We start from the raw sequence: 25,579 nt of genomic DNA, 5'->3' as shown, positions 1-25,579 counted from the left end.
CAAATGCATCTCTTAAACTGCACGTTTATGTATGATATTCTTACTTACGGTAAATGCTATAATAAATACATATCATATAAACTGAAAGAAATAAAAATTGTTAATTGCTCTGTACCCATTTCATACGCGAATCAAGAATTTTTTTCAGAGAGTTATCCGCGGCATGCAATCCAAGAATGCGTGACACGTGTTTGTAATGCAATGCGTAAATTGGAGCTGTTGTATATCATCGCCCCTTATTGTGTAATATTGCGAGGGGTTCGAGTGATCATGTGTGCGAGTTATCTAGCGATCTAATGTAGTATTCAGGCGCCATCTAGCGGAGATAAAGATTCTGAGACAGATTGAAGTCTGAAACGCCAAACAATTTTATAACGGTCAATCGTGATAAAAATTAATATAACAGAAATATCGTCGGCCAAGTGTTGATTTTCACAAGCTGTAAGTCTTCGGTGTCTGTTTAATGATCATAAAGTGTTTATCAACGATAATGTTTATTGACCATTGATGGTTTACATACACCCCCCCCCCCCCTCCCTCCCGTTGTTTTATATGACAACGTATGCGATCTTGATGCTTTTCTATGAAGGTTGAACATGGATTTTCAAACAGTATTGTATGAGTTAACTTCTTTATATTCTTGTTATGGTGTTGTATCGCTAAAAGGATATGAAAGAGTTGTTCCAACATTCACCTCTATTTATCAAGAATGAACTCATCCAGAGGTTAACGAAACGCGGGTGGGTTCGGGATTTCGTTTTTTGATTAATATGAATTAAATCGATTTATTTTGCATTAAGTGAAAAAAAATGGAACATATTACAAACCCGTTAGTTGTCTTTGCAGGCTTCACCATAAATACTATGCTTTTCAATAGATGATGTAATCAGCTGGTAATGATAGATTGCCAGTTTCCCAACATCCCTAACCATTTTGACAAGCAGAAAGTAATCAAAGCTGGTCTCTCTCTCTCTCTCTCTCTCTCTCTCTCTCTCTCTCTCTCTCTCTCTCTCTCTCTCTCTCTCTCTCTCTCTCTCTCTCAATCTCTTCATATATACAAAGCAATATATACATATATTTATTACAGGGTTGTCTCTAAAAATTGAATTAGAAGGATGGAATAAAAGAGTAGCAGGGTGTCTTGCTTATAGCTATATTGTTTGAAATGCAGTAATAGCCAGGTAATTACTAATTAAGGCATTATAGGCGGGGGAATTCCCCGCCGCCCGGGTCTTACAGACAACCCTGATATTATCTGCTAAAATTTGAGCTAGAGTTCAGTTGATTGACAAATATTATATGTAATATTTTTGTATATATGTATATAGAAAAAATAATATGTAGGCATCCAGGCTGTCTTAAAAAAATGATATTAAGTTAAATGAAATGTCCTTTAGCAGGTTAACTTTGAAGTTAAATTTTGATCATATTTAGAATACAGCTTTGAACTGTTTGTAAGTATAACTCCTATAAAACTGCACCACAAAGTTTTGTGCAACTTCGTAGCTATTTAGGACACTATGTGCAGTAAATCTGACATTGTTTTTTTACTTTTTTAAAGGAAATACTGCCCTGCTTTGTTAAGCATGCTTAGTATTAAATATTGTCTGTCCTATACAATGATTCATACCTGGCATCTTGATGATTTAATGTCTGCATGACCTGATGGGTTATAGGACTAACTGGCAATATTTAAAAATAACCATTCAATGCATATCTTTACGTTTATATTTATATTCATAATGATATATTTGTGTGAAATATTTTTGTATCATTGCTTTAAAGCCATGAAACATATGCTCTAGTCTTTGTCTGGGATATAAATAGTTGATGGAAAAGCCATAAAACATGTTACCGGTATTTAGTGAGCTTCTGCAACTAAAAATACAGTGCCATAAATTATGCTGGGAAAACACTTCTTTTTGAGATCGAAAAAATATAATTTAATGATTATTTTTCAAAAGAATTAGCTTTATTTTAAGTTTCATTTGAAGACACACGAGACATTCCTCAATTTTATATAATTTTCCTTCATATTTTATTCCTTATTTATTAACATTTAAACCTGTTAATTTCCAAAAAAATCAGGGTATATTACGCGGCTCTTTTCGGAGCTAGAATATTTCAAATTTTCCTTAAAATAGCATGCAAAATGCATTTGAATGCTTGTAAATAAAGTTATACTATACTATTTCAATTGAACACTTTTTATCTAAATAGTGAAAAGAATCATATAACATAAAAATATGATCATAAAATTACTAAGTGGAAATCTTCAGATTGTGGAGATAGGAAAAAATAGAAAATATGAAAGATAGTCGTGTCTGACCTTAATTGTCCAATTATATGGCAATAACAAATTATTCAAAATTGATGTCACATCTATTTGTGATCATACATGATGTATGATCTTGAAAATTGCATGTCTCAGGTTTCTAATTCTAACATAAGGGGAAATATACACCAAATGTAAATATTTGTTGTTAAGACAGAAATATAGATAGGCATATTTGCAATCAGCATGAAGTTTTGGTATGTTGATTTAGCAGGAGTTATACCCCTTATTTGTTATTTTTTTGTATTAAATTGGTACGCTGCAATTCATTATGTCTATTATTGTCAATCATCTTGATTTGGAGAATATGGAGTATGTGAAGGTTTTTGTTGTTGTAAATTTCAGTGCTAATATTGAAGTTGGCTGATAACATATATTAAGTTACTGTGCCATATTAATGTTAAAATTATCACAAACCACAGTCAAGACTTTTGTTATCTACAAAATAAAGCAAATACCCTGCCTGACAGTTGTAATTGGGTCAAAGGGCAGAACTATTACATGTACTCTAAAATTTAGAAGGTAATTGCTATTTTTCAACAAAGAATAATTTTATTGCATGTTTTATATAATTTAGGTTTATAAAATGTATCACTATGAACATTTACAAATTACAGAACTTTAAGCAATTATTTAAACAATAAAATGCTTTCTTTGGTGATTCATTTGGGATATGAAGGTAGCGACATTGAAGAAAAAATATGTAACCCGCTAACGCGGGTTATGTAAATTTTTGCTGCAATGATCGCTACCTTCATTACCCAAATGAATCATCAAAGAAAGCATTTTATTGTTTATATTAACATCGTTCTTTTAGCCAATTGATAAATTGATTATGAAAAGTAAGTAAAATTCACTAAATTAATGTTAATGTACGTAAGTACGTTAACTAAAAGAAACAGCCAAATCGTCTCCTGTGAGACTTTGAGTCTGACGTCGCCATGATTATTTCGTGCGGTCCGTGATTTTTCCAAGGTAGTCGTAGGTCTCGACCAATCGATAAACTGGGCGTGTCAAGTTTGGTCCTGTCAGTTTCAGCCGCTGTAGATTTCGACCAATCAATAAACGGGGCGTGTAGATTTCAATCTGGCTGTTTCTATAGAGCTATGAATTAACTATAAGATATAAAGGGAGTAATACTTGGTAGATGTAAATATTTAGCATTGATATCATTTTTGTGTGCAAAGTTGTGTTTATATATTTTTATGTCTAGAACACTGCTGATTTGAAATTAAGTTTAAATACTGCGACAATTTAATGTAAATCACTAATTACAGAGACGAATTGATATCTGCATAAAATTGTAAGAAGCACATCTCATATTTCTTAATCTTGCTTCTATTTCTCAGATGTAATCTAAATGAAACTATTATTAGAACAACATTTAGTGTTCACATTTTATATTCTAAGGATTTGACGCAAAATTATTGAGATGATAAATTTAGTCAAATAATAGTAATTGGGGGTCAAATTTTACATAGGAATATAAAGAGTAAATCTATAGAAATCTTCTTCTCAAGAACCTTTGATCAGGGAAACTGAAACTTGTGTGGAAGCATCCTCAGGCAGTGTTGAATTTTTACATAGGAGTATATCTATATATAGATTAAATCCTTGAATATCTATTTCTCAGAAACCAATTAGCCAGGAAAGCTGAAACGTGTGTGAAGACATCCTCAGGTACATGTGGTGTAGATTCAAAGTTGTGAAAATCATGACTCCCAGGGGTAGGGTTGGCCCAAAATGGGGGATCAAATTTTACGAAGGAATATATAGAGTAAATCCATAAAAATCTTAATTAAATATGGAAATCCCTAAGTAGTGTAGATTCAAAGTTGTGAAAATCAAGACTCCAGGGGGTAGGGCGGTTCCACAATAGAGGGGTTTGGAAATTTTACATAGGGATATATAAAGTAAATTTTTAAAAATCTGCTTTTCAAAAACCAAACAGCGAGAAAAGCTGAAACTAATGTGGAAGCATCTTTAAGTAGTGTAGATTCAAAGTTGTGATAATCATGACTCCCGGGGTAGGACGGGGCCACAATGGGGGGGGGGTCAAATTTTTACATAGAAGTAAATAGTGAACAGTCTGTTAAAATCTTATTCTCAGAAACTAATCAACCAGGAAAGCTGATACTTGTGTGGAAGCATCGTCAGTTTGTGTAGATTCAAATTTGTTCAATTCATGGTCCCCGGGGGTAGGATTGGGTCACAACAGGGGTTGGGTGAACACATTTTTACGTAGGAATATATAAAGTAAAATCTAAAAATCTTCTAAAAAATCATTGCCTAGAAAAGCTGTAACTTGGGTGAAAGCAACTTTAGATAGTGTGGATTGAATCAAAATTTTGAGTGGTAGGGTGGGGCCACATTGGGGATCTAGTTGTACAAAGGAAGTCATTTTGAGGGGTAGGGTGGGGCCACATTGGGGATCTAGTTGTACAAAGGAAGTCATTTTAATTATTCACAATATGTATGGTTTACTTATATGCAAGCTTTTGACATATATATAGCTGATTCTTTAAAATTGTTTTAGTGTGATGCCTCTTGTTCCAAAATAAAATGCATCGGGGTCAGCCATTTTCAGAGGGGTGGGCGGGGATGAGAATTTAAAAGTAAATTTTTTGTGACATATCAGAGAAATGAATCTTTCTATAACTCTAAAACATCTCCCTATATATTCTTGAGGAATATCTCGTATTAACCTGGGCATTTTAGAGAAGAATTTTAATTTAAACAATTTACAATTCAATTTTGACAATTCTTTAGACCCTGGGCCCTGATATAAACACTGCTGTCTCTGTTTCTCCAACGTCACGAAAAGATTTATCCTTAAACTTAAAGTTTAATGAGAGTAGTACGAGATGTTGCATTTATTTCATGTGCAGACCTCAAAAGAATTGTATTGTTTTATATCAATGCAAACAATTGAAACATTAACATCAACGATTTGATTCTTTGTCCATGGCAGTCTTACATATACATGTATGGTACATTAGATATGGTCCGTGGGGTTATTCACATAACAGTCAGGTTTGGGAAAATGCCTGTAGCTCAAAAACTTTTGACATCCCCACCCCTTAACAATATATATTCTTTCTCCTTGTGTAAAGGGAAATCACATGGTATATAGTTTATGGCCATATGGGGTGATTTCTTCCTCCAGAAACAGGAAGTTCCCTCATATCTCAAAATCCATTGAGATCCCCACCCTCAATCTATATATATATATATTCTTGTTCATTGTATTAAGGTGGTATGGGACACTTCCATGTTGTGACGTATTGTTTATTGAAATAAACAATAAAATAATGTGTAATTATATACATTAATTATATAAGTAGTTTCTTTCCCAAAATGGTCACCTAACTCCGTAGCGCAGTGGGTTAGGGGGTTTACTACGAACCTGTAAATCATGAGTTCGAATCCCGCTGGGGGTTTTACAATTTTTACCTTTTAAAATATTTTTAAAAGCTAATTTGTGGGTTAAATATTGTAAAATTTGAAAATTCTAAACCGGTTAAAGTTTTTCAATTACATAGTACTTTAATCCACATTTATATCGACAGATGTCCCATACCACCTTAAGGGCCAACAAATGATAAGTAGTTCATGGGTGGTCCTGACCCCCCACAAACAGAAAGTGCCCAAATATCTTAAATATGGTTGATATTCCCACCCCTATATATATATATATATATATATATATATATATATATATATATATATATATATATATATATATATATATATATATATATATATATATATATATATATATATATATATATATATATATGGTTTAGGGGTGGGAAATGTGTAAATCGTTTTGACGTGGTTTTTCTTTGTTAAGTAGTGTGATACTCTTAACGTTATGCAGTGATCGTATTCGCTGTGGTTTCGTGCTATTGTATGGCGTGCTGTTGTTGCCATAATGTTATATTTAAGTCCGTGCGACTTAGCCTATGTTTATGTAAGGTATATTAATCATGTAACTCAAAATATGTTAATTTGTTTAATTTAATAAGGTCCCTATCCAGTTTTTGACAGTCCATCGCCGTGGTTATACCTGTCCGCCACTGTCTCACGCCATGCCATATCTGCCCGCTCCTATTCAACATGCCCGTGATGGAGACTTTGGACAACAGAAAACTTAAACATTTTATTGTTCTTGTTATGTATAAATTATGTATATTTGTTTGGTTTTATTTTATATAAAAATTGTAAATATAAATCGAATCCTGTTGTGTTTGACTGAACAGTCACGATGGCTGTCGTGACAAGCCTACTCGGTTATGTTTTTGCAAGAATGATATACATATTGAATTGATTTGATTTTTTGGTCGATTTAGTTTTTTGTTTTTGTTTATGTTCTTTTTTTTTGGGGGGGGGGGTTGTTGTTTGTTTTTGTTTTTTGTGTTTTGTTTCTTTTTTGTGCCGTTTTAGACAGAATCCCCGGGAAGGTAATAAATTATATCATGTTTTAAAACGTTCATATTTAAAAATCAAAAAGAAAGTTGTTTTTTTTCAAAATGTAATGTTAGATTATTTTAAACCCGGCAATACATGAGGCAATATTAAAACTGCGATTGGAAAACACTTGCTCTATGTAATCCGTTTCATGACTAATTATTATGCTTTGGGCAAATCTGCTTAGAAGCTCTATATCATTTTTTTCTTCAATTTATTATCAGATGGCGTTTTCAAGTTGTTTGTCGCACATTGTCTCAGGATGAGAATACTCTGTACGAAAAGATATGAAATGCAGGTACATGTATTTATTTACATGGTACACCTCCAACAATTTTTAAATAACTCGGGGTTTTCTTCACTAATTTCATAAATTATAGTTGAAGCTGATAAAATTAGCATTAGATCAAACTGAATATAAATCAAAATAAATTTTGTATACCATCTTAACACTAAATGCGTTTGACGCTGGACTTCCTTTATGTGTCAAGGCTAATATGAAATTTAAATGAACTTGTTTACAGGACTTGAAGCGCTTAAACTGATGAGGTGAGGTGAAAAAAAGTAAGGAAGACTAGAAGAAGTCTACCATCATTACTGCAGGAAGGTGTGGGAATGTTTGTTCGCACACAACATTATATAGACACCTGGAAGTATTGATATATGGGTGGTACATTAATTAATCCCTTTAAATTTGAAAATGTTTACAATATTTCCACGAGAATACATTTTTATAATATCTTGGAAATATAAAAATCATAGAAACTATACAATAGTAAACGGGTTCCGAATTCATGACCTGCATGTGTTCACCTATTGCGCTATGGACCAATGATGGTGAAGTGTATTCAATAAGATACACGTGGTTGTACATGTATATATTCAAATGTACATGTTGAGTGTGGGTATCCCATGCAACCCCGATTTTCGTCACTGGGTGAAATGTTAATAAATGGTGGTAAATTCATTTTAAACTTATCTAACTAACTCTCAACTTGTCTTTATTATTTGAATACTTCAAGATTAAATTGGAATAAGCTCAACCAATTAAAATCCATGCCTCGATCATGCACTTGTCTTTATTGCATTGTTTTCTTTGTTTATTGAGCTATGATTTAGTTTGTCTAAAAAAATTGTTGTCTAGCACGAATGACATTAATAATTTGTAATACCTAATTATTAAAAGAGTCAATTTCTGATTTGAAAAGACCCCCAATGTTATACTCAGGTTATAACTCGTCATTCTCATACAAGAAACAGAACTCAAGTAATTAAACGAATCAATTGATATATTAAAAAGAATCCCGTCAATGTAGCTATGGTTTTTGATATGTCTGTTTAATCAATCGTTTTTCTAACAAATACACAATTCATAAAAGAAAAATAACAAAACTATAATTATAACCCTACATTAAAAGTAATTGTAAAAGTAAAAGTAGGTGAACGACTTTTGTAGATGACCATCTTCCACGGTGTGACGTAAATCCATTGTCCAGATCACGACCAGCCAAACTATTTACGTAATACAGTATTAAGAAAAAACATTAATACATATATAAACCATATCGTCCTTAACTATTTAAGTAATATTGTAAAAAATAAAAAAATATACCAATAGATATATCAAATATTTCATTGATGTGCAAATATAAACACCAGTTATGAATCATAAAAATCAAGAATGTTTTCAAATATTTGCCATTTGCATTTACTCTGTTCGAATTTTCCCGCGTTTATTAATTTTTACTCTGTGTTACCTATGTTACTTTACAATATAACTTTTTTTTGGTAATTTTTCAATACCCCTTTTTTAGACAATCAATAAAAAGAAACCCTTTTCATATGATTTTGTTTTATTGTTTCCAGTAAAATAAATGTCTGACAGCGCAGAATAAACATGACGAAACAAACTTTAAGTTAAATAAATAACACAATGTTTTACAGCAAATGAGTGTCATTTTAGTAATGTTTTTTTTCTATGTTCAACAGCTCTCAAGGAAAGTTTCATAACAATGTTTACAATTATGCGTTACATTTAAAACAGAATGCATCTCAACCTTTTCTTTACAGAACACTGGGTCAATTCACAGGATTTAATAAATGGAGGAGGTGATACACATTTGTTACGTTAATTACTTTGTAAATGAACACAACATCATCAGCACCAACCAAAGAGAAAATAAAAGTACAAACATGTTAAGGTGGTATGGAATACCTGTCGATATTACTGTTGATAAAAGTACGAACCTTTACATTTCTTTCTATAGTACGTCACAATATGGAGGTGTCTCATACCACCTTAAGCAAAAGAGATGAATCGTAACATTCCATGATCAATCAAAACCTATAGAAGATTGAATATAGCGATTTAAACAATACATGAGATTCTCACAATGCAATAAACATTAACAGGGGGCGAACCTAAACTGATGAAAATAGCTAATTATATTAAAGCGATCTATTGACTCCCAATCTTGGATCTAAACTAAATTTCTAAGAAGCATAAAGTTAAAATCTCTCCTGTTGGTTCCACCCTGTTGAATAATGAAGCCGACTCATATTTATATCCAAAATAACTGATCTCATTGACTTTTAAAATGCACAGATAATTTCTTGTTTTAACATAGACAACTTCCCATATATCAATAAATATTTATATATTGGTAACTCGTACTGTGAATGGCACTAAGCAAAATAAATAACTAGCATCATTAGCAGGTGCTTGGTATTGTAGGTGGCTACCTAAAAACATGTGTTAAACCATTAAGTCACTAAGTAGATGTCCTGGGACTTTCAGCATAGGGATATATGAAACAGTTAAAACTCTGGGAGAGGAGGTCAAACACATTTTTTTACGGTGATTGAAGATTTATTTGAAGACCCGAGGAAAAAACCCTACAAATCATCCGGCTCTTTTCTTTAGGCTACAGTTGCAATGAAATAAAATAAATAAAAAAGGAGCAATAAAGTGAAAACAATTGTTAAAAAAAAAGTGGTTACAAATCGCCTGTATATCATCAGCATTGGTTAAATGCATTTCTGAATAGCATACAATTAAAATAGAGGATATATTGCAGTTTCTACTTGTGTCAGTTCGTGGTGCTTCTACAGTGCTGCTATCCTGAAAGTTGACAAGGATATGATAACGTGACTAGCATTCTGTAAGGGACTTGTCACGTTCCTTAAATGTATGTATACTGTTCTCAGTAAAGACACAAACAGACGTAAGGAATATTTGAAGAACTGATAAAAACTTTAAATGGTTTACAGTCAGAGTTAAAATAATGAACAAACGTTTACAAATTAAGTGGCAAAAAGCCACTTTCAAAGATATGTATTAATAAAGGAAAATGAATGATTAAAGAAAGTCCATGAAAAGCTGGAACCTTTTCACACAAATTATGCTAGGAAATAGAATGACCAATAGAATACAGATACCATTGTTACGTCACATTCCAAGATGCGGTAATTCTGCTCCAGTCAGTTCAATAGCACACAATGGAAAACGTTATATTTTTAATCCATAAGAAAAGGGCAAAAATGATTTACATTAACTCGATATGGCCGTCATCTCAACATAGTTATACTTTTACCGCAATTAATAACGAAGATATTTAACTCGATTGAAACAATTGATCACATTTTTAACGTACATTTGCTTACATTACAATTATTAGTTATAGCCTTTTATTTTAAAACATGATTGGATTAAAACTAAAGTAAACAATAACTAACACTGTATGCATGAGTACTAAAACTTCCAAAAATTAACGATCAAAAATGCCTAAATGTAATATCATTCTACCAAAATACAGAAATACAGAAGAAAATTATTTTAACATAAAAACAATTGGCAATTGAAACCTCAATACCCCTTCATATTGTTCTTGAAAATAGGAATTCTGTTTGCATAATGATTTAAAAAGTAATGAACACAGATCTGTATCTTTAACACAAATGTAATATTATCAAAAATACCAAAGGAGTACATCATTCAAAACACATATGGAAATGTTGTTCTTCTAGTGTACATTCGTTAAAAAAAATCATTAAATACGATGAACTGAATTTAGATGATATATGGTTCAAACTTTGCGCATTTCTAAATTATTGTATCTCCCGCCTTTAGCCCCTGCCCCCTTCCTGTGCCCCTGTGGTGGGCCTCCGTGTGCTGAGTATGGCGGCGGGGGTCCCGATGGGCCCTACAATAAGAAATAAAAACAAGGCTCAGTATAGATACAATTCGTCAAAACACATAACGTGACAAATTGTACTAGTCTTTATAAAATGAAGAAAAAATGTTAGTAAATGCATGCAATTAAATTGCTTAGTTATGATTACACATCTTCAAATAATCTACTATTTCAATTGTACAAACACATAATATTATCATACGAATTTCAAAAGCGTCACTTCTCGAAATATTTTTCGGCATATGACATTGATCTTTTTGTGCAACGCAAGTTTTCATTTTGAATTGCAATTACCACAAGATGTTAAACATCTGTTAAAAAGACAATTGTGCCCATTTACATGTACCATTTGTTGACCAACATTAATTTATAGCATTGTTTAACCAAAAAAAGATTATTATTAATTATCTATCAGCTTTAAAGGAGACTTATTGACCATACTATAGAATAAAACACAACTTAAAATCTTATTTTCATACAATAAAACAGAACTTAGAATCTTATCTTTAGGAATGGTATAATAAGAGGGTTGTTCGGAAATTATTGAGACATTTTCTCTTATTCTTTTAGTAAAAAAGATACTCTTGAAATTTCACCAAAACGTAAATCAGGATAGAGTGTATCAATGTGAAAAAGTTTCTTGTTCATGGCATGAAAAGATCATTCCTGATTAGCTGACCAACGTGCCTTCGTCCTGTAACCCGGCGCAACTGCAAACTTTTCGCAACGTCATTTTAACGCTTCTTACATATGTATTGCTCCAGTGTTTTAAACACCTTACAAACGAACTGAAATATTCTTTCTTTCTCATCTTTTGTTTTAATTTCAAGATGTCATCATTTACATTTTCTTTCATTCTTGTTTTTTTAGAGAAAAAATCGAGTTATTTTTACCCGCAAGCCTAATTACTGTGAATATCTCCTGCAGTCATTTTTTTTTTTTTTTTTTTTTTTTTACATATTTTAGAACTGTTGACAACGATTAGTGTGTCAAAAGTTGTTATTTAATACCTTTGGCCTAATTCTAGTTAATCAATCAGTGAAAAAAAATATGATGAACTGAAGTTCTATATCTTGTCTTGTCATCGTATAGTTTTTTTTTACGCAATTGTGTGGCTTTAAAAGGTCTTCTTCTGAGATTTCTACCAGTTTAATGGTTTTCGTTGCGCCGCATTGACGTAAAAATTCAATGTAAAGTCGTTGTCAGATCTTTATTGTTTGGTAAATATATGTGTACCATATCCGTACTTCAACTCGAACATCAATGAAACTTAATCAACAGTAAATCGCAAAGAATAGCAAAATGAACATATTTAATTTGATTCCTTTTATCATTAACTGTAATTCTACGGACACTTATAAAGTAGATGTATAAGTTGTGTAATCTCCGAGTTCATGGCTGCGCCGGGTACCCCGACCATCGACTTGTTTATCTACTGTCGTAAACTAAATATTAAATATTGATTTAATATTATTTTGTTTTATTATTTGTTGGTGTTTCTTCAGTGTCTATGCCAATTTTCACTAAAATTCGTCACTTAGAAAAGAAAATAATAGATTTGTCTCAATAATTTCCGAACAACCCTCGTACACTAAACTAACTGCATCATAATGTTCGTTTTATTGTCAAGGAAAGAGTAGTATATTTATGCTATAAATTACAACTTCTAATTTCCCTCTCGCACACACTTACCAAAATATAAATTACATTACGAACTAATTCTTTAATATTTATTCAAAATATAAGATTCAAATAATCACTGACATTTATCTTTTAAATTATAAATTAAAAATAAATCGAACATATTTTCCTAATGTTTACTCGCACATACTTTTGAAAAAAAAAATCTAATAAAAAAAACCAGATTGTTCATATTTAATTCAATATTCCCCTATATTCTTTATTCTTAAATACTTTGTTGAAAACAAAACCCACTACAACACGTGATGTTATCTAGTTATACCCATAATGCATCTGGCACCCACCACCATTACTATAAATGCCGTAGTATAAGAGGCGAAAAGGGTAAAGAAGAAAGTATGGAAGCGGCAGCGTGCGTGTGGAAACGTTTACCCTAAATCTTTGATGTTGCTCTTGGTTGCTTGTAAATAAAGGACATACACAATACTATGTCGCAAAATTCACCTTATGAAAAAAAAGAAACAGCTCTGCATCTGATTCAGTTTTTAACAAAAAGTTTTTTTTATACTAAACGTAACTGTAGAAGCTTTAGTTTTGAAGTTTACGTCTAATTCTAAGCGTAAAATTCGTCTGATACAGAAGTTCATTACAAAATTACAGAAGACGTGTACAAATCTTATAATCAAGTAATGCCTTTAAGTACAAACACTGGTTATAATATTATGGTAACGTTTAGGGTTGTTTTCAATATATATAACTTTATGTAACTTGGTCATTGGGTTTACTGAAATAAGTGTATTATGTAAACAACTCATCTCTAACATGCAACCAAATGAAAGGAACTCACACACTGCAAGTGAATGTTCCCTTTGAAGACATTTCCCAACTGATAACAACATTCTACTTAATGACCATGTCTGTGTAGTTCCATGATAGCATGTGGAATACAGTTTCTTTCCACTTATCTTCTTTCTATCCCTAAATGATTGGTCATAACCAGATATAACTTTACAAGTTTTAAATATAAACCCATTTCATCTGGAGTGACCACATCAATATCTGAACACGTACAATTTGCCACAAACCATCAGGCGATACTACCAATGAAGTAAGAGATCCATCTAGAGTATAGAGAACCGAGTGATCAGGAGATACAACCAATGAAGTTAGAGATCCATCTAAAGTATATAGAACCGATTGGTACTATATCAAAACATGATGGCATCTATAATTTTCTTGTTCAACATCTTCAATGGCACAACTTTTACTATCTACATCAGGTTTTCAATGAAAACAACATAAAAGAACGCCAAGTACGTTTGAAAAATCTGAATGTTATGTGTGAATGAGTGTACCTTCCTTATAAGGAAATGATTCTAAACCAATTCAGTTTATGGAGGTGTAAGAAAGCGTTATATGAATTAAGAAGGAAGGTATGTGCAAACATTTTGGAGCTGTTAGCCAGCTGCTAGCCAGTGTTGCTGGGAAAGGAGACATAAATGTAACATGGATAAAACGATTCCTAATTAACACATATCTATATGTTAAACTAATCATTTAGAACTTTTTGGGTTGCATTTGTTTTAATTAATATTTTGTTTCTCTCGCCTTTATTTGTTGTGTACCTGAGCATATTACTGAGGTGCAACTCATGATATACTCATCCTAAATCATGTGTTCTTTTATTATAACCAAGTCTGACTTCTTCATTACAAAAGATAATAAGGAAGTACAATTAGACTAGACATTAAAAAGTTATCTAACTAGGACAAACTACGACAGCAGTTGTAAGCACACAAAATTGGTAAGGTTTCTGTATAGATAATGGCCGACATCAACCAAATCTCACGGCTAGTCGCCTAATCTCACTTCATACCAAAACGCTTATTTGCTTACATATAATGGTAATAAATGAATGTGAGAACATATATAAGTTGGAACTTTTTTCAGATGTCATCTTGCTATTAAAGTACATGTAAAAGAAAGCAGGGGAAATATGGTTTTGATGTTATGGACATGGGCTATGTAAGTTGGTTCCAGTCTGGAGTGTTGTTTTGAGACTGGCTGTGAGATTTCGCTGATGTGCAGCTCTAGGATATATGCAGGTTTTTTCACACATACAGATTTGCCTTAGACAGGATATAAATACTTACAACTATCAAAGGATACTGAGTGTCGTGGTTCTACAAAACACAGACAGACAGCGTCATATCATGTGTTTCATTGCTAAAAATTCAGTTACTAGTATTAAGTGAAATGAACGCTTCAGTTTTATGTTCGTCCTTTTTATCCTCGTTGCCAATGAGTGAATTTTAAGACTTGGCAAAATCAAAACATCTTTCAAATAACTGTATTAATAAGAAAGAGTACCTATCACACAACTCTGATTGGACGAATTACAGACGGCGTGATGATTGGACGAATTACAGACTGCGTGATGATTGGACGAATTACAGACGACGTGATGATTGGACGAATTACAGACGACGTGATGATTGGACGAATTAAAGACGGCGTGATGATTGGACGAATTACAGACGACGTGATGATTGGACGAATTACAGACGACGTGATGATTGGACGAACTAGATCTGTCCTAATGGGACTAATACCCCCGCTAGGCTAATTTCAAATGGGACAAATAATTGAATTGAATAATAGTTAAGGTTTGGAACACATACAAAAAAAAAATTCTAGAATTGTAAAAAAAAAAATAGTTAACAAAGAAAAATTAAAATCAAAATTGTCAAAATTTCACTGTAAATACATATCTATAACAGTAATACATTTACAAATGTATGTATTTGATGATATATTTTTTTAATTTAATTGATTTAAAGAAAAACCAACAAATTGACAATAACCCCTCCCTTTGCAGTGAATAGAAATACCGGTAGCCAAGCAATGCTCTTCTGTTGATAAAACTTTCAATATCTTTCTAATAAGAGTCTTGACAGATGCAATTAGTTGTTTCAAATTTTCCTCACTTTCTCCTATGGCACAATTGAACTCCATATCAGAAAATTGATCCAATAGGACTATGATTTTCTTTGATGAGCTTGTTAAATTTAATAAACTCCCAAAACATTACCATAATTACCATACTATGTAAAAATATGTAAAAAAGAAAATTTAATATTACAAACAATTTTAAAATTGCCAAAACACTACAATCATATCAGTAATTTTGAATTTCATTTAAATTAATGCCCAATAGGGTCACTTCATCAAATTACTTGACAAATAAATTTAAACAACCTCTAAAAATAGTTTAACTTCTTTATTAATAATTATATTATTTATTTCCTTATAATGATAGACCTTTTGGTTTACATGAAACAGTTTTAAAATAGCCCCAAAACCATCACCCGTTTTACAGATTATCAATTTCCCCTAAACACATGCTCCATCTGAGCCATGGCTCAGATAATGGCTCCCTTGGGACAAATGAATTCAGCCAAACTTGTCTTTGATGTTCTCATTCACCCCTGCGAATGTTATTGTCATTTAAATTTTAGACCACGTGTTTTTATTTGACCCTTTCAGTTTCGCAGTAAAAATCGTGCCTCGTGTTTATAGTCTATTTCATAGAATCTAGGTACTTGTAGTCAAATATAAAATCTAGAGGTTTATTGATTTTAAACTTTGTCTTCATTAATTAGTGTATAAAATGTGTTCTAGAAATAAATGTGACGAAACAAAAAAATAGTTTTTTTCCTGCTGTTGCAACAATTAACATGCTTAGTAGAGATCCCCCTAAGCGTTTATTTTCGATCCGCGCCTGACCTAGTAATAGCATTAATAGTGAAAGAGTCTATAATATTTTATGCAGAATGTTTTTGAAAATGGCTCGATATACTAAGTTTTTATGCAAAACAGCCACCCATTTTTTTTTCAAAAACATGGTATTGCACAAAACAAGCATTAAACATAGCTATGATTTTATTAAGCAACCCAATGCTTATATTTTCAACCACTCTACACGTGGTTAAACACGAACGATAACTCTGTTCTGAATATCATCGTTGAATTTAAATAACCGCTAGATGGTGAAATAAAACATGCATCTTAAAAGATTTTAATGTTTTAACATAAGTCAAAGTAGGATATGATATGAAAAACGACCAGTACTTACGTATTTTGAGAATATTATCCGAACACATATACTTCCGCTCGAAATTTCACAGGAACTGAACAAATCACGGTGAAATCTCGTAAACTTTCATTCGAGCACCTCTGGATTTTTTATATACTTAGCAACGATAAAGAAAACATTCCGAACACATTCGCAGGGGTGTCATTAGCTCCTAAGAATTTATCATTGACAAACAAAAACTTTGCATTGTCAGTTGATAGAATACTTATAAAAAATAATTATTTTTTTATTAATTAAGACATAAAGACAAAAAAATCCATCTGGATGTATTTATATAAATATATTTTAGAGTGTTTTCTATTAATTAATTAATAAAATCTGTAAGGATTACCTCCCTTACTTTTCAACATTAGTGTACAATATATAGAATAAGGAAAATGAATACTGTCATAAAATCATTAAATCTTGTCTGATCTTAAAAAAAATTGCAGGTGCACATCTTCAGATGGTGTTCAACATATGTACAAATTTTCAAACTGTTCCATGCAGTAATAAAAAATTCTATAGGGGGGACAAAGTTGCGTCTACAGACAGACGGACAGACGGACAGGGTGAAACCAATATACCCCCCTAAACTTCGTTTGCGGGGGTATAATTACAGACGGCGTGATGATTGGACGAATTACAGACAGCGTGATGATTGGATGAATTACAGACGGGGTGAAACTAGTGTAGAAGAGCAAATAAAATTAAAAATCACTGGGCGAAAATACTAGTAATCCTTTCTACATTCTGTCTATTGTTTGCTCTGGTGGTTTTTTTTATTTTGTTCATAGACAATGAAATTTTATAAAGGTTAATTTAACAATGATTTTATTGAATGTAGCTTTGCATGACTTTCACATGAAACTTTTCACGAGAGATTAACATGAAATGAGTACACATGTACACTTTGGTGTGTTTTGATATTCTTAGATGAACACCACTAAAAACCAGACGTTAGAATTTAGTAAATTTTACAGTAAGGTAGAAAATGATATTACTAATCACATATCAAAATTTACATTATGTAGTGTTTTCTTAATCTTCTTCGTAGTGCTGAAATTGACAATTTTCTTTTTTGCTTTAATTAAATGCACCTTTATATTCTGATTCATAAAAAGAATCAGAAGACTGCAGATTTTCTTGAAACTTTGAAATTAACTAGAGTTGGTGTAAATAACTTACGGTTAAGAAATGAAGAGTTTTGAAATTGTGGTGATTACACAAAAACAACCGCAACCAAATAGGTCTCATTTAATGTAAAAAATGAGAATTTGATATTACAATCAACTTTTGCCAAAACATTACAACCATATCAATAATTCTGAATTTCATTTACATTAATACTCTTTAGGGTTCCTTCAACAATTTATTTGACTGCTAAGAAAAAAACAGTATTATTTTGCAGTAGAATTCCTCTTTGATTTTAAAGATAAATTTTATTTTTTTCTTGCCTGTGATAACACTAGGTATCGATTTTGAACTATATAACCCATTACTTCAAATGACGCCAAATTGAGACGCCAGCGAGATTTGCTAATTTAAATTCAAATATTGGCTTAAAATTATGTTAACATAAGTTATAAGGAATCATTCTTTGAATATCATGGGGTGATAATTTCGGTTGGGGCGTGATCAAATCTATCATAAAGCCCTTCTGGCTTTATTGGATTTGATCACGCCTCGACCAAAATTATCACTCCATAATATCCAACGAAAGATTCCTTACTGTAAATTCCTAATTAAACGCGAGGAATTAATATCCGCGTAAAATCGCGAGAAGCCCGTCTCGCGAATTTTAAAATCTCGCTTTTAATTTTGGGACACGTGTAAACAACATGGAAGTAAGATAAAATTTCGGCATTCGCGATTTTATGTTCTCGCGATTTGATGGTAAATCGTTGAATCGCTGAATTAAGTACTCGCGTAAAATAAGGAATCTACAGTATTACTTAAATAATGATAGAAATGTTTGGTTTATATAAAACACTTGAACCGAGACTGTTGGATCGTTGTGGCTTCTTTTAAGCAGACTATTATATTTATTTAATCTATTTTAGAACAAGTGCTATAAAGATATAGAAACTAACACAAATAATAATTTCAAGGTTAAAATTTATGAACTTTTTCCTAACTGTATAAAAATTTATACATTAATTTACAAATAATTTGAAAAAAAAAGTATATTGATGGTTGGCTTGATGACCACATAGCCTCGTTAAAAGACGTTAAATATCTGAATAGATAGCCTGTCTTAATACTGAAATAGTTTAAGAAAATCTAATGGTTGACTTGATAACAACACAGCCTCCCTACATGCACATTAAATCTATGAATAGGTATTCTGTGGCTGATTTGGTGAAAACAGTTATGCTGGGGAACAGTTAAATGATTAAGGACAGCAATAGTTATGAAAAAAAGTTAAGATTATAAAAGTTCATAAAAGTATGAAGACTTTAAAATGTAACCCCTTATTAGAAACTTAAAAAGGTAAAGTATATGTACAAATATACTATTTAAAAAAAAAAGCTTATTATGCCACTAGTACAGTATATTAAAGTTAAAAATACATGTAACTCTAATAGCACTTAGTTCTTACATAGTAATCATTCTTTTTTCATCAATTATTTAAGGTTTTATTTAATAAATCTCCAAAAACCATAACTTGAGTCTTAATGAAGACTTGAACAAGATGTCGGATTGAGGAGAAAGGTTTTAGTTTGATATTGACTGTTAGTAATTGAGTAGCAGTATGATCCACAACAGTGTTAGCAGTTTATGAGTGAAAAACCCCATTGTTAGTGCATTACACAGTTAGTTAAGCATATAAGAAAGATAAAATTTTATGAAACTGAGACTGGAAGGAAAGCAACCTCATTACCCATTTATGACCATTAAGAAAATTAATGCAATAAATAATCATCTCCCATCTTACCCTTCAGTCCGCAAATATATCTCTTATTACTACAGAACCAAGGTCCTAAACATCCTACACTAGGACTAAGGTCCTAAACATCCTACACTAGTACTTAGGTTCTAAACATTCTACACTAGGACTAGGGTCCTTTACTTCCTACACTAGGACTAAGGTCCTTTACTTCCTACACTAGGACTAGGGTCCTAAACATCCTACACTAGCAGTAAGGTTCTAAACATTCTACACTATGACTTAGGTCCTTAACATCCTACACTAGGACTAATGTCCTTTACTTCCTACACTAGGACTATGGTCCTAAACATCCTACACTAGGAATAAGATCCTAAGCATCCTACGCTAGGACTCAGATCCTTAACATCCTTTGCAAGGACTATGGTCCTAAGCATCCTACACCAGGACTAAGGTCGTAAACATCCTACATTAGGAGTATGGTCATTAACATCCTTTTTAAAGCACAATCTTCTAATCTATATAAAGACTGATTTTTTTTTTTAAATCCCGAAGAATAACCTAACATTCTTTCACATGGCTGCATGTATTTCACAACATACATAAGGATTTATGTCATAACAAACTTACACAAATTAATATTTTTGTTTATATTACAAGATGATAACTGCCAATCACATCCATGTAAGCACCTTTACACACAATGAATAATGACATTACACTGATATATACAAAGACTATGACAAAAACTTGTCTCTCAAATTCAAATACCGAAACCAAAAAAAAAAAGATCTTTGAATACAATGTGCCATTTAAATGCATAATCTGTAATTAGTTTAGTAAAACCTGACTACTTCCATGTATACAAGACAGTGTTGTACACCAACAGTTAAACTTGTGACTAGTCGTGACTCTACCAATGATGTAGCCACTCACTTCATTAACACAACACCTACAGTCCGACATTATCAGTCTATCATCATTACTCTGTCAATCTAATCAGTGGTTAATCGCAATTATAGTTTTACCATTCGTTGTACTGCACAAATTTCGTTAGCCCAGATACACTATATTTGATAATAAAATCTGATTTTATCTGTAATATAAGTACAACCTTGGACATTAACCACTCCACTCCTGTTTGTCCTTATCTATCCTCAAATAACTATGTCAAGGTCATTGACCACCCTACCTGTGCCCGGTACTGTTGCTCTGGCTGACGACGTCGTCGCCTCAGTGTGTCCGTCAATTTCAAGGCTGGTTTGGCGTTAGGATTTGAGCTGGGTGTGTGCACAGCACAGAACTTGATGAACAATCCCATAAACAGGATAAGGCCTATAGCCATCAGTAAGACGGCCCACCAATATTCCTATAACATTACATTATATATATAACACAAGTTATTTACAGTATAACATGTTAGATACAGCACAGAACAAGATGAACAATCACATAAACAGGATAAGGCCTATAGCCATCAATAAGACGGCCCACCAATATTCCTACAACATTACATTAAATATATATAACACAAGTTATTTACAGTATAACATGTTAGATACAGCACAGAATCCCATAATCAGGATAAGGCCTATAGCCATCAATAAGACAGCCCACCAATATTCCTACAACATTACATTATATATATATAACACAAGTTATTTACAGTATAACATGTTAGATACAGCACAGAATCCCATAAACAGGATAAGGCCTATAGCCATCAGTAAGACGGCCCACCAATATTCCTACAACAGTACACTATATATATAACACAAGTTATTTACAGTATAACATGTTAGATACAGCACAGAATCCAACAGGATAAGGCCTATAGTCATCAGTAAGACAGCCCACCGATATTCCTACAACATTACATTTATATATTCATATATCACACTGCTATCAGTAGATCAGCCATCATCATTCTCACTATATTGCATATGACACAGAAGATAAACCTTTTTATCTTACAATAACTCAGTTTTTGATATTAGACATAATTTTATTTTACTGTTACCTACCATTGTCAAGATCTTGTTCATATTGGCCAGACATTTTTACTTATTAGCAGGGATGGGGTAATTGAAAAAAGTATTTGTAATTGAGTGTAATTAATTACATTTTTCAAAGTAATTGAAAGTAATTTGTAATTGAGTCTGTCTTCAATTACAAGTAATTGAATGTATTTAAATACATTCCAAAAATATTGTGTATTTTCAATTACTTTTCAATTACATCTCAATTACTTTTTTTCCAAGTTTAGAATATAAAAAGGTGTCTTATAATGATAAATAGATTTTATACATGTTTGGCATGGACTTTTGTTTATACAATAATTAAATGTCCCATAATGTTTAATATGTTTTTACAGCATCACACACTGCCCAGGGCAATAGGTAAAGATCTAATTTTGTGGAGGTGTGAACTCCTCTAATACCCAAGAACCCCCATTGATTTTAGACTTAAGGGAGTCAACATATCTCATTCTTGTGAATTATAGCAATTATTATTTATATGCTATACTGCAAAAAGTTGTACTTTCTGAATAAACATAGTTTTAATATGTGAATAATAATTAATTCACTATAGAGAAAATATTATTCAGAATCAAAAATGAACTCAATGGTACTTAATGAATTTAACGTTAAAAAAAAATGTCTAGAAATTTTCAAGAAATCTGATTTGAACTTAACTATACAACCTTTAAAAACATAACCGTACATAAAGCTCTGTATATCTTAATGCTGTTAATATTATAGCATTGAATCATGATTTTTTGAAGTATACACTCTCATAACTGCCGCTGTGTGTGCATACAAATTGAGTAACGCGCGTTAGTGCGTTATGAAAATTTGTATGCACACACCGCGGCAGTTATGAGAGTGTATACTTCACAAAATCATGATTTAATGCTTATATTTACATTTTTTAACTTCTTGCCTTGTCTGCAAATATGAATTATACCTTAAAATTCCGATCTTATCCTAAGGGTAAGTTAATATTAATGGAAGAGCCACAGTAACAGCCACAAGCGTGAACTTTGATTTTCGCTTGTGACGTTGCAGTTTGCAGCGTTCAGCGTTTGTGACGTCATAATAAAACTCGTCAATTTGACCTTTGACTACTTGTTGCATTTAGAGGCATTTGAAGATCACAGAATTTAATGGGAAAACACAGTAGAATGTAAATATATGTATATGTTCTCAAGATTTAAAAAAATAAAACTAATAAAGTATTTGAAATGTAATTAATTACATTTATCAAAGTAATTGAGAGTAATTAATTACATTTTTAAAAATCAATGTAATTGTAATTGCAAGTAATTGATAAAATTGTCAATGTATTTTAAAGTAATTAATTACTTTTCAAAGTAATTGACCCCAACTCTGCTTATTAGTATTGTTACTGACTGACTACAGAAATATATCGGGTTGATCAATCTCATAGGTAGTGAGGCGAAGCTAATAAGTGTCTTGTTTTCCCCGATGACAATCAAGTGACACATTTATTCACAAAAAGTGATGATTGAAGCAAACCCATGGATACAAGTTGCCTAACATCTTGTCCAATTAAGTTACTTACATGTAAACTTTTTCAAAATTATCAATATTTAATAATAATATGAAATGTTGAAATGACAAGGCGAAATGTCAGTCAATAACATCTATATTGCCAAATATTAATTCTGATCAAAGAAACATAAAGATATATGAGGCAATCGCATGCTATATTTAAACCAATGAAAGTGTGACATTTCAGTCCAAGGGAAAACAATTATTTTTAGTGTTACCCTTCAATAAGTCAGTATGACTTACAATAATCCAGCCTGACTTACAATAACCCAGCATGACCTACAATAACTCAGTATGACTTACAGTAATCCATCATGACTTACAATAATCTACCCTCACTTACAGTAATCAAGCATGACTTACAATAATCCACCATGACTTACAATAATCAAGTATGACTTAAAATAACCCAGTATGACTTAAAATAACCCAGCAAGCCATACATTAATCCAACATAACTTACAATAATCCAGCATGACTTACAATAATCCACCATGACTTACAATAATCCACCATGACTAACAATAACCCAGTATGACTTACAATAACCCGGCATGTCTCACAATAATCCAGCATGACTTACAAATAATCCAGCATGACCTACAATAATCTAGCATGACTTACAATAATCCATCATGACTTACAATAATTCAGCATGACCTACAATAATCAAGTTCTTTATATTGGCAAGCGTTTTTTCGTTAAATATCAAGTTCTTCAGTCGTTGTAGTGGTCCTTCATTATCAACGCCACGGCAACGGGAAAACACATCACAGTAACCTTGGTAATTGTTACAGGGGGAACCTAGATCATAGAAAATCAACACATAAGTTGTGAAACTGTGGGATAAAGAGGCCCATGGGCTACATATCTCAACAGACCAACAGTTTTTGTATAGTTCTATATCTGTTTTTCGACATCTTCCCTAAGCCTATACATTTCTAAGTTAAATTTTAAACCCTTAATGGGACTCCAGTATTGGTATAGGGTCTTGATTTAAATAATTAAGAATCTACATTATTTGAGGATGTATCATTCTATATCAGTTTTTCAACAATTTCCCTATATATTTCTAAGTTACACTTTAAATTTTTATTGGGACCCCACGATTTGAACAATTTAGAACCTTTATCATATCAGGATGCTTGCATAGTAATCTCTTAAATTGTAGCATCATAGTTCTTGAGAAGAAGATTTTAAAACAATTTCCTTTTATATTTCTATGTCAAACTTTGAACCCCTCTTAGGCCCCATTATTTGTTCGGGGGTCAGGATTTTACAATGCAGAGTCTTCACTATACTAGTATGTACAAGTTTCTTTGTCAATACATGTATTGGCATTTCTGTTGCAGTGGTTCTTAAGCAGAAGCTTTTTAAAGCAATTACATGCATCTCCTTTTTGAAAAAAAATTATTTGCTCTTTCTTTAAACAATTTTCAATTCTCTTTCCGTAAGGATGCTTTGTACTAAGTTTGGTATAATTCGGCCTAGTGGTTCTTGAGAAGAAGTCAAAAATGAGAAAATCTTAGAGACGAACGGACAAACTGACATACAGATGGATGGCTGTAATAAGAAGAGCTCACCCGAACCCACGATTTAGGTGAGCTTAAAATTATAACAGGGTGAACCTGTATCATAAATTTAATAGTATTTAATTTCATTTTCAAATCTTAATTTGTCTATCAAATATTTTCCAACTATGGATGAATCCCACAGGAGTTTTTTTAATGCAGGACCGAAGATTAAGGCTAGGATTTTGATTGGGTACATGTAGGTATGGTTTGTTTACTTTCCCGAGAGCAGCACAATATAAAAGTGTTGACAGGTCTAATCATTTACTTGATTCCCTCCTTCTAAAGAGAAGCAGGTAATGTTTTGACTTGTGTTAAAAGTAACAACCAGACAGGAAACTTATTTCTGCATACATGTATCATACTATTGAATCATTTAATTTTGTGAGGGCCAATTTTCAGGGACTGTGGGTTTGTTTTATTTGTGGGGATGTAGTATTGTGGATGCGTCAGTTTTTAGTTTCAGTAGGAAAACTAAATCTTTTATAATAAGTTTTCGTCGAGGATGTAAATTCTGATTCGTGGGTGACAGCTATTAACGAATACCACAAAAACTGAACCACACGGAAGTCTAATGATTCCACAGTATTTCTTACAGGGAGACAATATATATTTCACCTGGGGTTTCAGACAAATTTCTTACCGGCTGTTAGTTTGATTCCGCCGCTGGACTGTTTCCGCTGGTTGACATCTTGAAGGAGAGCATACAGGGCATTAGAACTGTCCAGGTTCTGGTTTGTGGCATAGCATACAGCATCAGATTTATTCT

The 25,579-nt window shown here is 32.2% G+C and overlaps 1 protein-coding gene, 1 long non-coding RNA gene and 1 pseudogene across 3 annotated transcripts; 2 read left to right on the top strand and 1 right to left on the bottom strand.

Moving 5' to 3' along the window:
• Window positions 1-25,579, top strand: part of LOC128171437 (talin-2-like) — a 333,309-nt pseudogene that overhangs the window by 220,076 nt on the left and 87,654 nt on the right.
• On the top strand, window positions 6,735-8,540 carry LOC128171468 (uncharacterized). 2 transcript variants are annotated; one of them, XR_008242086.1, is made up of 4 exons: window positions 6,735-6,798; window positions 7,030-7,103; window positions 7,330-7,412; window positions 7,649-8,540. It is a non-coding gene; the product is annotated as an uncharacterized LOC128171468 (long non-coding RNA). The 2 variants fall into 2 exon arrangements; XR_008242085.1 differs by having other exon boundaries at window positions 6,761-7,103.
• LOC128171434 (disintegrin and metalloproteinase domain-containing protein 10-like) lies at window positions 10,573-23,982 on the bottom strand. The gene is made up of 4 exons (XM_052837231.1): window positions 23,904-23,982; window positions 20,857-21,033; window positions 14,793-14,822; window positions 10,573-11,007 (listed from the first exon to the last, which is right to left on the bottom strand). Exons 2-4 carry the CDS (start codon window positions 21,007-21,009, stop codon window positions 10,891-10,893), a joined length of 300 nt encoding a protein of 99 aa, XP_052693191.1. The 5' UTR covers window positions 21,010-21,033; window positions 23,904-23,982; the 3' UTR covers window positions 10,573-10,890.

This window comes from Crassostrea angulata, chromosome 2, assembly GCF_025612915.1.
Source record: "Crassostrea angulata isolate pt1a10 chromosome 2, ASM2561291v2, whole genome shotgun sequence".
In the NCBI taxonomy this organism is placed as follows: domain Eukaryota; kingdom Metazoa; phylum Mollusca; class Bivalvia; order Ostreida; family Ostreidae; genus Magallana; species Magallana angulata.
This window is presented reverse-complemented; position numbering and strand designations above follow the sequence as displayed.